Genomic DNA, 17,387 nt, shown 5'->3' with positions numbered 1-17,387 from the left:
AAAAAATGTTGCAACACACAAGAACCACTTAGAAAGCTTTCTGAAGAAAATAATATCCTTTTTTCTATCAGAACACGTTTGCTTAGATGTTTAATTCTCAGTGCTTCGTTCATAGATGCATGTACATAAATTTGTAATGAAAAAATGCTTGTTACATTTAGCCATTATTGGCATTCCTATAATAAGTGTAGTACAAATTGAAAAATAGCTGGTGATTTTTATGCAACAATGAAAGCGTTTCCTGGTGTTTGTTTTATGTACAACATAATAATAACCTCCAATAAATACAAGATGAGCAAGAAACGATGACATAATACGCCTGTTGCCATTGACAATGAAGACACATGGCGACAGGTACGTTGTTAAGATTTGATTTCGTTCATTGCTACACAACTGCTTTAAATTGAAAATTAAGATATCAGATAGATTATAAGATGGAAGGGAAAAGAAGCCAATGGTGAAGGATGATAATATGTATGGTTTCATTATTATGATACGTGTGGTTATGTTGGGTGTATAAACAGATCATTATACTAGCATAGGATCAAAAGATAAACTTAAATCAGTATAATAAAGAATGAGCCGTCAAAGTCACAATACCAAGGGGTTTCAAGTGATGGTGGTTATTGTCTGTACAGAGGTGATTTACAAATACGTTCACTTACATATATCAAAATATGTGAGCATTTCACAAAATAGTGCTATATAATAGTACAATCAATAAATGCAATATACAATTACAACAATTACAACAACAACAAATAGTAAAAGCAATCGCATCTGTAATTACATTTTCTCAAAGTACGCTCAAATGCATGATATTTACAGGGATTGAGCGTTGTATTTTACACTGTAATATTGAATTTTATTTATTTACGCTGGCAGCATAAACGCATTTAATTTTGAGTGATGTTTAGTGATGTGTTGTTGATGTGTAATTTAACAATCACGCATATGCACACACACAAACATACTAACAAATACAATACAAGTTAACATCAATACAGATGCATCATTGCACAAGTCTATAAATCGTAGACTTGTACGATGCATTTGTTCCCGTAAATAATTATTAAGAAGTCTACATATATGGTATTGAGGGTTAAGCAGTCAATTTTACACAATAACTGGAGTCTAACTGAAAAAACAAAAAGTTAGAGTACCAAAGTGTACTTATCACATTATTTGACATGAGAATACAAGAACGTGATTCAGAAATATATTGTTTCAATCTTTAAAAACAGGCAAAATAGTTTAGTAAAATAATGAAGCCTAAGGCTTCAAAAAGTATATATGTCAGCTGACTAGTTTCATCATTACGTGCATAGTTGGATACTTCTTTAGAAGCCAAAAACACAACTTTAATGATTTGGCTATACACCAAATGAAGCAAAAATAAAATAGGAAAGCTGTGATTTTACTTTAAAGTAGTGTGTTTAAGTTCAAACGCTGCTTGTACACAATCTAAGATCAAACATGAACTTTTATCTCACATAAATTTTGAATGCAACGCTTGGAATTTTGACCACACATCAATTCAAAACTTGTCTCTTAAAGCCACACTCCTTGAAATGTAGTACATGCAAATCAATACCTATGTATGCCATTTGAAAGTGTGCAAAATTATAATTAATACTATAGCCTATTTAGCAAGTAATATACTATTTTCAAACTTTTAAAACCGAAAGTAGGATTTCTTTACATGTATATGTCTATTTCGACAAAGGCGATTATTTTTAAGTTTTAAAGCGCAAAAAGACGGATTTCTACCTTGTACCCACCAGATATATTCTAATTGACATGGATGAAATTAAATCTATAGCCTAGTTAGCAAGTAATTTATTATTTTTCTAACTGCAACGCTTTTAAAACCGAAAGTAGGATTTCTGGACGTTTACGTCCATTTCGACGAACTAGATTATTTTTGAGTTTTAAAGCGCTAAAATGACGGATTTCTACCTTGTTACCATCATATACATTCTAATTGGCATAGATAAATTATGTTTCTTATTTATACTAAAATTTACTGTGCCAAATAAGTTCATTTCAAGGTGTGTGGCTTTAATGTTAAACATTTAATAAAAGAAATAATAAAAGAAAGTTTTGCAAGGGATGATAGCGTAGTACAAGCGCGTGATCATTTTCATTTTTAACGATTGAAACTCGAATTCCTTTTCAAGCTTTACCATATTAATAGCACACGTGCTAACGTGCATCTCGTATCAAGCACAAATGTCAGACGAATTGTAAACGGAATGATTTGCTAACTGTTCTTTTGATGAAGTCGCTTGTGTGTCAGACGTAGTGTTAACGATTCGTTCCACTACCTGGCCTTCTTGTGTGACTGAGTTTGTTGCAAGCATCTCGTGAACAAATTGGTCAGGTAGCCAATCTGATGCTGTGCTATAGTCTGTGTACGTCGGATTCTCTGTTTTCTTTCTACGATTATGAAAAAGATACATATTAAACAAACGCGTGTGTTATGCAATAGATCTAATTTAACATCAAATATTCTTATAGTACACAAAATGACAATGCATAGATGTTTATAGTACTCTTATTTAAATGAGAACTCAATTATATTGTGCATTTCTTGAAGCATAATATTCCATATAAATCGCTATAATGTCATTGTCAGCACACGAAAAACCATTATGCTAGGTGGCCTAGGTTTCAAGCACGTTTGAGTAAAATGCTAAACGTATAGGCCGAACTTTATGGTATGATGTTGAACTACTTTGTTTTTTCTTAGATGACCTTTATTGAGGTCGCCGTGGTGTAATGAATATGTTGTCCGCTTAGCGACCGGGAGGTCACGGGTTCGATCCCCACCATGAGAGCGTTCTTTAGATCTCTCCAAAGACACCAAGTACTGGTTCTGTGTCCAGGAAACGGACTCGAAAGCGTTTATACAAGCCTTAGGCTTTCGATGCAATCGAGCTAAAATAATACGTTTTAACTAACGTCTCTAGGCAGTCGATAAAAACGCGAAAAGTATGTTACGGGCAGCACAATTAACGGAAAATTTAGACAATGCACATGCACTGGTATTTGCTACTTAGTGGCTTATAGACGTATAATACGTCCAAAATAACTCAATTCATTCGATAGACAAACATATTACCAATTTACACGAAACGCCGCCTGTAATCACGTGTGGGTTGTTTTGCAATTACATGTAGTATGGTCGAAGCCTTATATTCTTGACATGACGAATGTCAGATTTTTAATCAAATCTTTCTTAGCAAATATAATGGATATTTGTTGGATTCGATGGATTATCGATTTTAGTTCACGAGTGATCATAGACAATAATATTTTCCCGAGTGGCGCAGGCATGAGTGAAATATATATTTTTTATGAACACGAGTGAATTTAAATATACATTTTATCGAATCCAACATATTTTCGTTTTATTGAATGCTTTTTTTCCCGTTTAATTACATTGTAAAAGAGTTTAACTGGAGAATTTCGCTGGGATAATAACGTCATTTTGTCGAAAAAATGACGTCATTTCACACTAAAATAGTGAAAATAATCAATAATGTTCACTGTGATATTTTTTACCGTTTGAAACAGTGAAATATCAGTTTTAGTTCACTGATGTTTCTCTATAAACCACCGGAAAGCATAAAATAAATTCTGATATTTACGTTAAGGTCGTGATACCTAACGTGACGCAAATAACGTTCCAACGTCATTTCGGCACAATTAAAAACGCAATTGTTCTTTCAAGCACGTAGTTACCAATGAAAAAGCTGTAAAAACATTTAATCCAACAAGTTATTACACTTTCTATCATTACACATTTACTCAACGCAAACAATATTTAACTTTTAATATCAACTGATTTTATCAGTGTGTCGTCGCATATTAATATTTTTATCATTCAGTTTTGAGTCATTTGCTCTTTTTATCAATGCCATTTAAGCCATATTGTTTTGTTTTATTCGATGACGTCGTTGATACGTGCTGGTAATTGTAAGATTCAAATAGATAGACGGACAATTCAAACATATAGTTGTCATGCAATATCTTAAAGGGGCCTTTTCACAGATTTTGGCATTTTTTAACTTATTCATTAAATGCTTTATATTGATAATTGTAAACATTGGATCGTAAAAGCTCCAGTAAAAAATCAAGAATAAAATTAAAAAAAGGAAAAGGACATTGCCCGGAGCAGGTTTCGAACCAGTGACCCCTGGAGTCATGCCAGAGTCCTGAAGTAAAAACGCCTTAGCCTACTGAGCTATTCCGCCGAATACACATACTAGACGTATTTTATACCTTATATAAGCAATCTTCGTAGTTTCACAAAATTTAACGACAAAAACAGAACTCTCCAAATTATTCAATCGTTTCGCGTTGCAACGCTTTATAATTTTTAGGTTTTAAAATCGTCAAAAGATGCATATAATCGCTATATTAGACCATGGTAAATGTTCAGTATTACTGTTTCCTCACAAATATCATACCTAAAACGAAAATTTGCGAATCTGAAACAACTTTTTTCAATTTTGTCAATTTACCAAAGCGTGAAAAGATCCCTTTAAAGAATTCAAACAAAGAAAAATATGTCGTGTTCGATAAAAAAATATAGCTTTCTTGCACTCTTGATTTGATTGTTCTGTACTCCTGATCCTGGGTTATTCGACAACAAACTGTAACATAAAAATATAATCCGATGCATACATTGGTTCAATGCTAGTAAACATGTTAACCACCCTATTCGCATTTTTAAGACAATCCGCGATTGTATACGTTGTTGTGTTTCGCGATTATAAACATAGTGTTTTTACGTAATTCATACGTAATACGTTATTTGGTTGCACAGACATTTACCATAAACTTGGCATGTTCACATGTTTATTCTTTATCTCGTCAAATGTATCTATATTTTTGTTATTTTTAAATATTAAGAGCACCGTTATTTTCCGAACGTAAACAAAATACTCCACTAACTAAATTTGTTTAAAATAATATTACAACTCAAAATCAACGAAACTTTCATATAATATTTCGTAAAATAAACTGTACCAATTAAAAATCAGTGTTCCTTATGGCAATTGCCGAAATTTCAACGCCAGATGTGGTCTGGTAAAATAGATGTTTGAAGATACAAAATGCTCGTTTTTTATTATTGTTTTGCATATCTCATTCCATGTTAATTTCCCGCAACGATATCTATTCATACGACACATGAACACAAACATGGTTTTCGCGTGTCGTATGAATAGATATATTCGCGGGAAATTAAAATGGAATTAATTGTGTCACAAATAAATAAAAACAAGTATTTTGTATCTGCAAAAATCTATGTAATCATACCACATCTGGCGTTGAAATTGTGGCTTTTGTTATAAGGAAAACGGATTGTATAGGTGTTAACTTTATTTTACGAAATACTTTACGAAATTGTCGTCGATTTTGAGCGTTATAGAGGCTTTAAATGATCAGGGGGGCACACGTATACGGGAGCTTACCGCGTTTAAGTGAGAAAGTTGTTGCAAAACTTCAAAGATGGCGTCGTTTGTTGGATTTTCTTAAAGGAAGGGAGGATATTTTCACCCGGTAAGCCCCTTTGTATTTATAATTATTTTAAATGAATACGCCGTTTCGGCTCTCCGGTGTGTGTGCTTCCCTCGGTTTTTTGTTTCGAGATCGTAGACGTCGGGATAAAAAAGTTATTGAAGGAAAACCGTCCACAAATCTGTTGTCTACTGACGGGACGTTCGAGAAATTGGATGTACACATATCATTTTCTCTTATAATACACAGTATTGACACACGTGAACAGTAAAATATAAATAAAATCATGATCATTTCATTTTACCGACGCCGTTTTATCACTGATAATTAATTTATTGGCAAACATTATTGGTTTAACCCCCTTATTTGGAACTGACTTCCTTTTAAGCATATTTTGGGACCTGATTTCCAAATGACAAACAGCTCTTTCATATGTAAAAGAGCTTGACATGATATACCTACCCATCTTAAATAAAGTGTATATGTGTACTTCAATAGTATAGTTTTATAGCATGTTACGTGGTGCAATATAAGTGTTTTCTTAATCACGTTACTTACTGTAGAATAATAATAATGCTGTTCGAAAAACCGGCCGACCAATTGAATCAATTCACCTATTTTCAAGAAGATGGGTTGTGTGGTGGCTGATGTACGAGATAATAGAACGTTTATCTTTCAGTAATATTATAATTATTTTCATGTATTTTATGACGTGTCGACCTTATTCTGCTATGAACTTTTTTTAACAATTCTTTTACTGTCTTTTCAGATGATGCAGGTTAAAGGGTGAAAATAAGTGCATCTTTCGTTGCAGTATATTTAATGAGGAATTTTACATCAGGGGAGGATGGAGATATCATGCCCCATTCATGGACCACATGAGTTTAAATGTAGAATATGCAAGAAAGAATCCTTCAAAAGAGCCGGACTAAAACAGCAAATAAAAAACACGAACATAACAAAACATGTACAGCTGATGTTTGTAGTGTTTTTGTTTTATTTATAAAGTACACATAGACACGTCTGACATATAATTGCTATGAGAGCTACTTACTTACACGTTTTATTCCGCATATGTCATGATGCTAGTTTCTCACTTTGTTATGAAAATAAACCATTATCTGTGTTACGTCATTTCTTTCTACGATGTCTCTGCATAAATTTTCAATTGTATTCAGCACTTACATACATGATAAAAAAAAGATTTGGGTCGGATTTAATTCGTTATGCATTTGACATATTAACATTTCTTACGATTAGAAGGCAATGTTAGGAACAAACGAAATAATCTTTCTAAGTGAACCAATACTTTATTCCCTCAATACAACAGTCATAAATAATATGTATTCACATTGGTATAAAAGAGGAAAAACATACATGTATAAAAATTATATTGATCACTTCTACTGAAATCATATCGTGTATTGCATTTGCACAAATCTTTCTATCCACTACAAATTCACTGTTTGCGATTATAATATAGTGACCAACTCAGAACTGGTTTAAAAGAAGGTCGTCCAAAATGTGTCACATCAAAGTCAAATACATGTATCAGTATCGTTATGGTAAAACGCGTCAAATGTCATTGTATTAAATAAACAATTCATATTTAAGTATCATAAAAAAAACATCCACCGATATGCATCTTCTAAGCAGATGTCAGGTATTCCAAATTGCTTCATGTATTCCGAATCGCAACAATGGCAGTATTTGGTTACATCAACCTTATACTAGTATCAAACCGGCTTTACCCTCTTATGTTTTTCATTACACTTTTATTGCACGTATATGTGATTGTTTGGCAAGGTACTTCGACGTAATCTTTTTTGTTTGATTGGTGGGTTTTCATGTACCTATCGCATTCTAGAGCGGTACACACTTCGTTACGCCGTCTTTTTTAATATTGGCATCCTCCACATATATAACTGGCGTCTAGATATCTGGAAATAGTAAGCATAGTATTCCGTTGGATGCATATTCAAACATAAGTATGTCCATATGTGTTAAAATAAACAGGTAAGAATTACACTGTGTTATAATACCGTCGAATGTCTTATATTACACACACTAAATGTTAGCGTTAAGTACGCGATAAAACATATTGTTACGCTCCGTTAGTGCGCTCCTTATCATTGGTGGTTAATGTTTAACTCAAAGTCCGATTCAACTTCAAACAACTTTTATTCAGTTTCCACGAATAACTCAACAAAATGTTATATTTCCAACAACAAAATGACCTGCAACCTTTATTAAGGTTTTACAATACTTTCAATCTTGCGACGGTAAACTGCGCGTCAAAATAGATATTTTTGACAATGGACATTACACTCGTAAACGGGACTTCGTCGAATTTAAGGAACAATGACACTTGCCAACGATCATAACCAAATTAGATTGAATACTTTAAATAATGCTCAAGTTTAATGAAATATGTTAAATGTTCGCTATATTATCTGCTTACAAAGGTATTACTGTTATTATAAGTTACTTAAATTACTCACGAAATGAAAAAGTACTTTTTAAGAAAAAAATTGGCGTGGATGTTGCCTGCCTTAAGGTTTTGACTAGAATGAATCTTGTGACCAAAATTTGGTCACTTTATATAGCCGCGGCGTTCCACTTGTGACCAGAAATTGGTCACTGTGACCAGAAGTTGGTCACTGTGACAAAATATTGGTCACAGTGTGACCAAAAACGGGTCACAATAACTGCCGTGACCAATTATGGAACGCTCGCACGCTTAACACTTATAAATAATAAAATAGACTTTAAATGACAAAACAACTTAAAACAGACTATATGAACTAAATAATGACCTTATGTCTGCTAAAAATAGTGCAGCTTTCTTACCTAAAGCTTAAAGATAGCGCCGGTGAGATTTATGTTTACACCGCTGTGTGTTGCTATGCAAAAATTGCCCACAAGTCGACATTCCAAGATGGCGGACAGTGGAAAAATCACATGCCGATTACTACTGAACATTACAAATAACAATACAAATAATGAAGATATACGTATAACAAGCATGGACTCGCGAAATATGTGTACTCAACTTTTACGGAGAGTTATTTTAAGCTATAAACATTCAGTGTTAAACATAGATAATTGAAGTAAAAGTGTGTTTACGAGCGGACCGTTTTCAAGTCAACTTTACAAGAAAGAACAGTGGCAGGATTCTTGGTCAAAATTGGTAAATTACAAACATGGTTTGATTTATATGTTAGTGGGTCTGTGTATTATCAGATTCATATGCATATTTTACTTATTATGTTTGTAAAAACACCAGACCAACCGAATGTCACTGTACACACAAGTATTTAAATGGTAAACAATTTTTGTACTCAAAAACCAGCTCACTACAATATAATAATACAAATTAATAATAAAACAATTAATAGAAAAAAGAAAACTCTTGATTTCTTCAAGTGAAAATGTTTTCCAAGACATTCGCACCAATGCGGAATTCATTCACGAAATTTATTTCGCATAAAACCTTGTAACATAGGAAAGAGCTGTTAATCATTTGGAAGTCACGTCCCAAAATGTGCTTAAAAGGAAGTTTAGTTCCAAAAATGGGGGTTAACCCGTTATAATTCGGCATAAAATGAATTAATAGACATAACAACGCGTCGAGATAATAAAATATTCGTGATTTATGTTATATTTTACTGTACACATGCACAAATACTGTTTATTATGAGAGAAAATGATATTCGAACATCCAACATCTCGAAGGTCAAGAAATTAAACAACAAATGTGTCGACGGTTTTGCTTCAATAACTTTTTTATTCCGACGTTTACGGTTTTGAAACAAAAAACCGAGGGGAGCACAAACACCGTAGAGCCGAAAGGGCTTATTCATTTAAAAGAAATATAAATATAAACTGGCTTACCGGGTGAAAATATCCGCTACTCCTTCACGAAAAACACTTAAACGACGCCATCTTTGAAGTTTTGCAACAACTTTCTCACTTAAACGCGGTAAGCTCCCGTATACGCGTGCCCCCCTGAATGATACATGTTATTACTAAAGGGTAATTTTGTATTGTATCGTTTATTAACGTATGTATGATCTACTTTTACATATGTGGATACTTTACTCAAATCAAACATATATTTACATACAGAGGAAGTAAATATCTAGTGTTTTATGTATATTGTTTGTCTCCTTAAAATAAACATTGTTTAACTTATAATACGAGTGCCATTTGAAGTATTTAGCTACAAAATCCCGTTTACACACCGATACACTGTATATTACAGTTAATCTTATACGCTATTTTACCACTGATATTAATTTCCGTAATGTTGTCAATGTTTCTCGAAATAAAGAAAACATGACGAATACTGGCTTCAGTTATTGATACATTTTTTATCATTTAATGATTAATCTTTATAAGAGCATAATTACACATTACTTGCATATGCACAACGTTATAAAGTACGATTGTTTTATGATAAAGATTTACAATATTTATGATTATTAACTTTCAAGACACATGAAGTATGTGCCAAATGCTATTTTGAAAGGTTAACACATATGTACCTTCTACGTTTACAGCAATAAACAGCGAGAGCAATGACTGCACCGAGTAACACCACCGAAGGTACCACTGAGGCGATAATTACTGTCGCTGAAATACACATAACTGGTGTTTGGAGAAGTGCTTGCGACCCATCAGATCTGGTGTCAGTAATGCATTTTATTAAGTTATCCCCAAACCCCGTATATCATATCAATTTGTACTTGCATCCGACTGTGGTCACAGCCTTTATCAGCATTGATCAATATCCAAATGTATATAGATAAGTCTTCTGGGAGAAAATATAATTTAATTATAGCTAAATATTTTCAATGATAGATTAAAACACTTCAGTAATAAACAAAATTGTTTTAATGCAGTAGTGGGCTTTATTAAAAAAGTAACTGATAAAAGAACATTATTAGGATATACACATGTGTAATTTGTATTTTGAGTAAACAATAAAACATCTAAAATACGTTGGGTAACATATATTCCTAAAGTTATGTTATTTAACTGTGTACAATAAGATTATATATTTGGACTAGTACGCGATAGAAAGACCACGTTGGACGAGCAGCTAGGCGAGTCAAAATTGAGAAAACAAGTTGTCTGTAAGGTTAGTTATATCTCTTTTACTTGATTTAAGTTATTTGCATTATTAATGTTCAATATATATTACAATGTCAAGTCCACGAAAGGAGCGAGTGTTCAGTCATTAACTGGGTATTTGATCACCGCTGATAAGGTTTGCTACGTTTTGACCTCAGCTGGATACCAGTGCGTATGGATATGATTCACATGCTTTTGGGTAGTCAAATAAAAGTCTTTTCGCTATGCAATTGAACTGATTTAAGAATAAAAAGCATCATCAAATAATTAACTTAGAGGGCGAATTAGATCCGCTGGAATTTTAACCTTTTGCATGACACCTGCGAGCTTTGGACTGCTTGTACATGTGCTTGAATTTCTGACAACACGTTTACACCCAGATATATTCATATATTGAAATGCATAGGGGTAAAGGCACAGGATGTTTGATCAGGAAGAACGCAAGCATAATCAACTTTATTTAGTGCTTTAACTGAACATTCATTGCTTTTTTTTACTGAGCCCTTCGCTTTCAGTTGTTTTAATTGTTATGTCTATATTTGGGTTAATAGACTTAAACAATCTTCAAATCTCCCCAACTGGTACATTAAATGAAGTTTAGTTAGAAGTGTGGAATATTTAATGTAACATTTCTTAACATCAACGAACTGGTTGCAGAGGTCAGTAGAAATAGTTAAATAAAGAAGGTATAACTAACATACTCAAACATTGAATATTTACTTTACCATAACAATACGAGTGCGAGTTTCCAGCAAGTTGACATGATTATATGTTGCTTTTCATATGTGCAGAACATATAACATGTGTTTTGTTACTGCATGTATAGGAGTATCACATTAGCCCGAATTAAGTTTTATTTACTCACTTTTATTTGTAATTATATCTTTAAAAATCGGTTAGAATTTTAAAAAGCCGATTGAAAAGCTGATACTCTTACTATTTTTCCAAATCAAACCAATTTACACATGCTATTTAAGCAGTATTACATAAATTACTATTTAGACATATACTCATATACATTATAATGGAAATCGATCGAAAATAACATGCAATTTTATGATGCCATTTGACTGATTTTCCAAAAAAATATCTTTCACAATAATAAGTTCTTATGACGGATAAAACTTACTGTTAGATTCAGATGGTTGATCTTCTTTCTTCCTGTCGTCCGTTACTGAATCGGTCGTATTGGCCGTTGTAACGGGATAACCTGTTGTGATCTCTGATACAACTATCAAAATTAAATAAAGACAACATAAGTTTTATTGCAGTTGAGGCGGCATATCTACTTGTATTTACCATACAACTTCACAGTGTTATCATTAGTAAATTGAATTTGCAATGGTCTCATATAGAAGTTTTATTAGGGAAGCTTGCTATATGTATGTTGAATTATATGTATTATTACTGATAATCGTGGTCAAATGCTTTATCTACTAAACACCTTAATTGAAATAAGCAAAAAAGGGATTTATACTATTCCTTCCTGAAACGATCATCTGTACTGATTTGAATTATATTTTAAAATACTATTTAAGGTAACGCACACGTAATGGACACCTTTCCAAATATAATCTAATGTATTATTTTCTTAATCATCATCATTTCAATGAACTACATGCAAATGTTAAGGTAGGCTTTCCATGCTTTAAAAAAATATATACTGAATTTTTAAAACCACCCCCACGTTCGGCTTTTGTCCAGTTTATTTTCACCCTTGGAGTATATGAAAGTTCCATATTTCATCCAGATTTCCAAATATGGGCATGCAGTTGGTATGTACAGATGCAGTTAAGGTGTTTAAAGTTAAAACAAGATGAAATTAGTATTCTTTTACATACATTTATTTTTGTATAACTTGTTATCGATGGAAGAGCGCCATGAAATGTAAGTGGTTTCAGCCAAGTAGAAATAGAGTTGGTTAACAACAAAGTGTCATAAAATTCAAAATATTATCATTTAAGTAATATTTCGAACTTAGTTTTTATAGATAAACTTTATACAGCAAAATACCAAGAAATAGAGAGATCTACCGTTTACTTTTAAAAATAAAAATAAAAATACAACATGCACGATTCGTATTTTCAGCAGTAAATCACCCAATTTAGCCAAAGCGTTGTTTTAGTGTTAAAAATTGAAGAATTTGCATAAAAAGTGTAACATATTTAACAATAAAAATAGCTTATATGCTATATTAAATCAAATTACGTTAGAAAAGAAATTAAACGCGTCGTAAAAAGTGGACGTTGTCGGCAGGATTCGAACCTTCGCGGGAAGATACAAAAATATTTTAAATCTATCGCCTTAACCACTTGGCCACAACAACTTCACATTAGCAGCTAATTAGATATCCATAAGTAAACAGGAAAAAGGCTCTTCAATCTTCGAAGAAATCGCGGGAAATCATTACGGGTGCGCTACCTTAAGCTCAGAAACGATTCGATCAACTCCTTTTCAAACAAACCAAAGAATGTTATTTTCACAATCAATGGAGCATGTAAGATAAGTTCCCGAAACAATAGTTTTATTTTCCACGTAGCAGTGCTACAATAACAACACTATCACATGTATACATACCAGTACACTGGTCAACGCCTGTAGCCTTTAACGAAGCAGTGGTGTACCCGGTCGGACAGGGTTTACAACTTGTCTGACCAGTGAAAGATTGGTAAGAACCAACGTCACAACTACGACACACTGCGTTGACCTCATACGTACCCGCAGGACACCCCACTGAAATGCAAACAGTATATGCATTTAAGCATGGCAGGCCTCTTGCAACTCCGGTTTGAGAGATCCTATGCACGGCTATTGATATTTCAGCATGTTTTATATAGATCGTAAATCGCAAATTAAGCAAGATCAACTCGCCGGGGAGTCAATATAATGTAGGAGAAGAATCTTAGGATTTAAGAACATAGTAACCATTGTCCTTGTTGACAACAAAATGTAGGAATCAATGTCCGCCTGTGTCAAAATGAGCATATGAACCATTGTCCGTAAGAACCAATGTCCGCCTTACGCTGTTTAAGAATACGTATTAAAATGGAAATACAAAAATGATGTAATGAATTGCTTATGTAAAGTTGGGACTAGTATTAACGTAGTTTGCTGAGAAAACATGTATACACTATTTTGCATGTTTAAAACCATGAATGCATTATATTTAAACATATTCAACATTTTAATTAAGACTTGTTCAGTTGACAAAAGAAAGTTGAATCTATACTTAGTACATGAACTATCCATATGAGGAATTATTTTTACCACACAATCCGTCTTTTCCAGAAAATCCAGATTGACAGTATATGCCAATGAAGGCATTTACGGAAGCCGGATCTACTCTGTAAAGCTCACCAGAAACGTTGAAGACCGTCATATTTTGTAGATATTTTAGAACATCTATCGTTGCATTGAATGTATTTTGAAGCACTTGTAGATCAGTTGTTACTGTAATTATAAATACAGCCATTACAGGGTTAGTGCTGATTTGCGTTGAATATAAAGCGAATTATCTTGCGCGGCGCAGATAAATGTAACAGCTTTCTTTGGTATATGCTGACTTTATCATAAAACTATATCCATGCTGTATATTTAATGGTCTCATTGGTTTTTATACATCGTGTTTTGGTTGCCTTTATGGCGAAATGGTTAAAGATTGTTTTGTTGTTAGGTTGAAAGACTGAAAGCGTTTGCCGAGGGCTATTACACACTTAAGATGCTTTAAAACCTAGAGTGTGTATGTTTGCTGTAAAAATATAGAGACAAAATGATATAAGTTTAACAGTATACCCATACACACTATACATGTACCTGTTCCGTTTTGTGTGTAATCGGCCATATTAAGTGTTTTCAAGTCTGGTAGTTTCATCTTAACTGAAATCGTCAGTGTGGATCCAGTACTTCGCTTCCGACTTTCGTTAGACTTGTAACTTACTGTTACCTTTCTTTCACATGTATTGGCAATGCCGCAAGGAAGAGTTGCCAAATTGTCCAATATAGACTGTTCAACCTTGTTCTTACGCGAATAAATGACGTCATCATTGAAATTCGCTGTACTTAGCGCTTCAAGCATGAGCGGAGAATTGTAATCTGGATAAGTAAGTAGAAAAGAACGCATTACTCGTCTATTAAACATATATATTCCCAAAATAATATGCATCCTTTCTTTACACAAAACAATAAAACGCACCAATGTTACACAATGTAACACAGTTGAATTATATGTAAACGGAATCCAAACGGAAAATTTGACTTATCATCTTTGACGGGATTTCCACAAACAAAAATACATTTGACAGTGTCATATGCAGTAGTGTACCAACCTACGCATTCCGGTATCACATTGTCAGGATTCCACTCGTAATTAGTGGAGGGACCACACGTGTACTCGGGGAAGGGTTCTTGTCCGCTTGGAAACGTGGTGCCATTAAGACAACTAACATTACAACGATTGTCCCATGATGGCGATTCGATACATTTAACTATTGTACCAAAGCTACGTTTGAGCTTTGAGCATTCTGAAAAAAAGTGAAGTGTTTAATAGATAATATAATTGCACTAGACTTTATTGCTGCTTCCAACACCGTAGATAATGACATACTCTTAGATGTGTTAAAAAGTCAATATGGCGTTTTTGGTGTGGCGCTGGACTGGATGGACTCATACATGCGGTCGCGAAGTTGTTGTGTTAGTGTGAACGGAGGCATGTCAAAGCCATGTGAGTTGAAATGCAGTGTCCCACAAGGAAGTTGTTTGGGTCATTGTCTCTACTTCACCTATGCAGGAATAATATTTGACATAGTGCCCCCTTCCACCTCTGTCCTTGGCTTCGCAGGCGACCATACTGCCAGCAAACATTTAAAACCGATTATATCGAAAGAAACTGAAGCCATCAACAAACTCCAAGATTGTGCACAAAAAATTGGATGAACAGTAACAAGCTCAAAATGAACGCGCTTCAAAAACTGAATACATAGTGTTTGGAAGTCGCCCTCAATTAAATAAGTGTAACACGCAGGTCATTGATGTATGTGGTGACAAGATCAAGCGACAAAGAAGCATAAGATATTTAGGCGCTTTTTTGGCCGAAACCCAGAAATTTAAGGAACACGTTAAGAGAAAGTGTAGATCTGCAATGTTAAATTATTTCAAAATAAAAAGCATTCGTACATACTTAACACGCCACAGAAACACTAGTTCTTTCTTGAGTCATTTCCCATTTGGACTTTTGCAACGTTATTGTGTACGGCATCTCCCAGAGTGAATTGGCAAAATTACAGCGTATTCAAAATATGTGCGCAAAATTGGTTTTGAGTCATAGAAAAAGTGACAGTTTAAAACAATCACTCTATGACCTTCACTGGCTGCCAATCAATGCTAGAATCGAATTCAAAATGTTTACATACATGTTTAACTGTTCAATTGGTAATGCCCCTGCCTATTTGACCGAATTTCTAAACGTAATCTTAGATCATCAACATCATCAATAGGCTGTTCTAATCTACCTATCAACAAGAAAAGATTATTCAGTAATAGAAGCTTCAGTACTGTAGGTCCAAAACTATGGAACAACCTAACTTTGAGTTTAAGACAATGTATAGACACTTTCAAAAACAACTTAAGACATACTTTTTCGGTGACTATTTTGCATTATTATACGATTATACATGATGTACCTTTGTATGTTTTTAATTTGTGTTTAGATTTTTTATTTCTATTGTACAACGCCATTGAATATGTTTTATACGTAGAAATAGGCGTTCAATCAAAAAATGAAATGCTTAAGTTTCAAGTTGCAATAATCATATTGTGTTTAAAGGTTAAGCAACTTTCTAGTATATATATTTTTTTAAAACAAATTTCGTTGTTTAATTTATGTTAGTATTATCTATTACGTGTCAATATGGATCTTACCCGGGCATTTCTCAGTATTGCAGTATTTCGTCTCAACATCTGGGCCCTGGCAGGTTAGTCCTCCTGGCCCGGGCGCCGGGTTTGTGCATTGTCTCTCCCGTGACTGATTACCACCTCCACATGTTACGCCACATGATGACCAGTCCGCCCATAGAGACCACATGCCGTTTACTAAGATTTATAATCATATTGGATTGTGCGCACCAATATAGATTTTACATTATACGAATAATAAGGATTGCCATCTGTCCCTTTTATTGGTACATTAAACAATCGAAATTGCTTTACGCGAGTATAATATTTACAAAATCATCAGGTGAGCACATTGTAGAAAAGTAAAGGGTAAAAGCAGTAGGAATATACTTATAATACTGAATATGTACCTATATTCTCCTTGCAGTAATATTATAAACTGAGTGTTTATAACTACATGTACACACAAGTAAAAGGCAATTATAACCTGGTGGAATAGAGCAGTCGCTTCCTGTGTAGAAGTCTGTGCAGTTGCATGAATATGTTCCGTTTCCGGGCACGCACACTCCGTGTTTGCAGTCATGGTTCAGACAATAGTCAGGCGGAATCTCGCAACGCGTTCCGCTCCATCCCCCACTGCACACGCACGTTAATGTCCCTAGACCGTTCACACAGGTGTGATTGCCACACGGAAATGTAGAACACTCGTCATAGGCTGTGAAACAGAAAGTATAATTAGATTATCGGCCAATCTATACACATATATTAAACGATATTATCTTGTACCTGAATGTTTATTATCGACTTACTTAATAAGCTAGATAAATTCCTAA

The 17,387-nt window shown here is 33.8% G+C and overlaps 1 protein-coding gene across 1 annotated transcript in view; it reads right to left on the bottom strand.

Annotated features, from left to right (window-relative positions):
* Positions 1 to 63: 63 nt before the first annotated feature.
* LOC127838003 (uncharacterized) overlaps positions 64 to 17,387 on the bottom strand; it is a 23,547-nt gene continuing 6,223 nt past the window's right edge. Inside the window, exons 12-20 of the mRNA XM_052365492.1 lie at positions 17,042 to 17,269; positions 16,582 to 16,752; positions 14,991 to 15,185; positions 14,479 to 14,757; positions 13,933 to 14,115; positions 13,243 to 13,398; positions 11,795 to 11,896; positions 10,077 to 10,164; positions 64 to 2,439 (exon numbers count right to left, since the gene is read on the bottom strand). Of these exons, the coding sequence (XP_052221452.1) occupies positions 2,223 to 2,439; positions 10,077 to 10,164; positions 11,795 to 11,896; positions 13,243 to 13,398; positions 13,933 to 14,115; positions 14,479 to 14,757; positions 14,991 to 15,185; positions 16,582 to 16,752; positions 17,042 to 17,269 (1,619 nt within the window). The 3' untranslated portion in view covers positions 64 to 2,222. The remainder of the gene's footprint in view (positions 2,440 to 10,076; positions 10,165 to 11,794; positions 11,897 to 13,242; positions 13,399 to 13,932; positions 14,116 to 14,478; positions 14,758 to 14,990; positions 15,186 to 16,581; positions 16,753 to 17,041; positions 17,270 to 17,387) is intronic.

The sequence above is a fragment of the Dreissena polymorpha genome, chromosome 7 (assembly GCF_020536995.1).
Source record: "Dreissena polymorpha isolate Duluth1 chromosome 7, UMN_Dpol_1.0, whole genome shotgun sequence".
NCBI classification, from domain to species: domain Eukaryota; kingdom Metazoa; phylum Mollusca; class Bivalvia; order Myida; family Dreissenidae; genus Dreissena; species Dreissena polymorpha.
The sequence above is the reverse complement of the archived record's forward strand: the minus strand, read 5'-3'. Positions and strand labels throughout refer to the sequence as shown.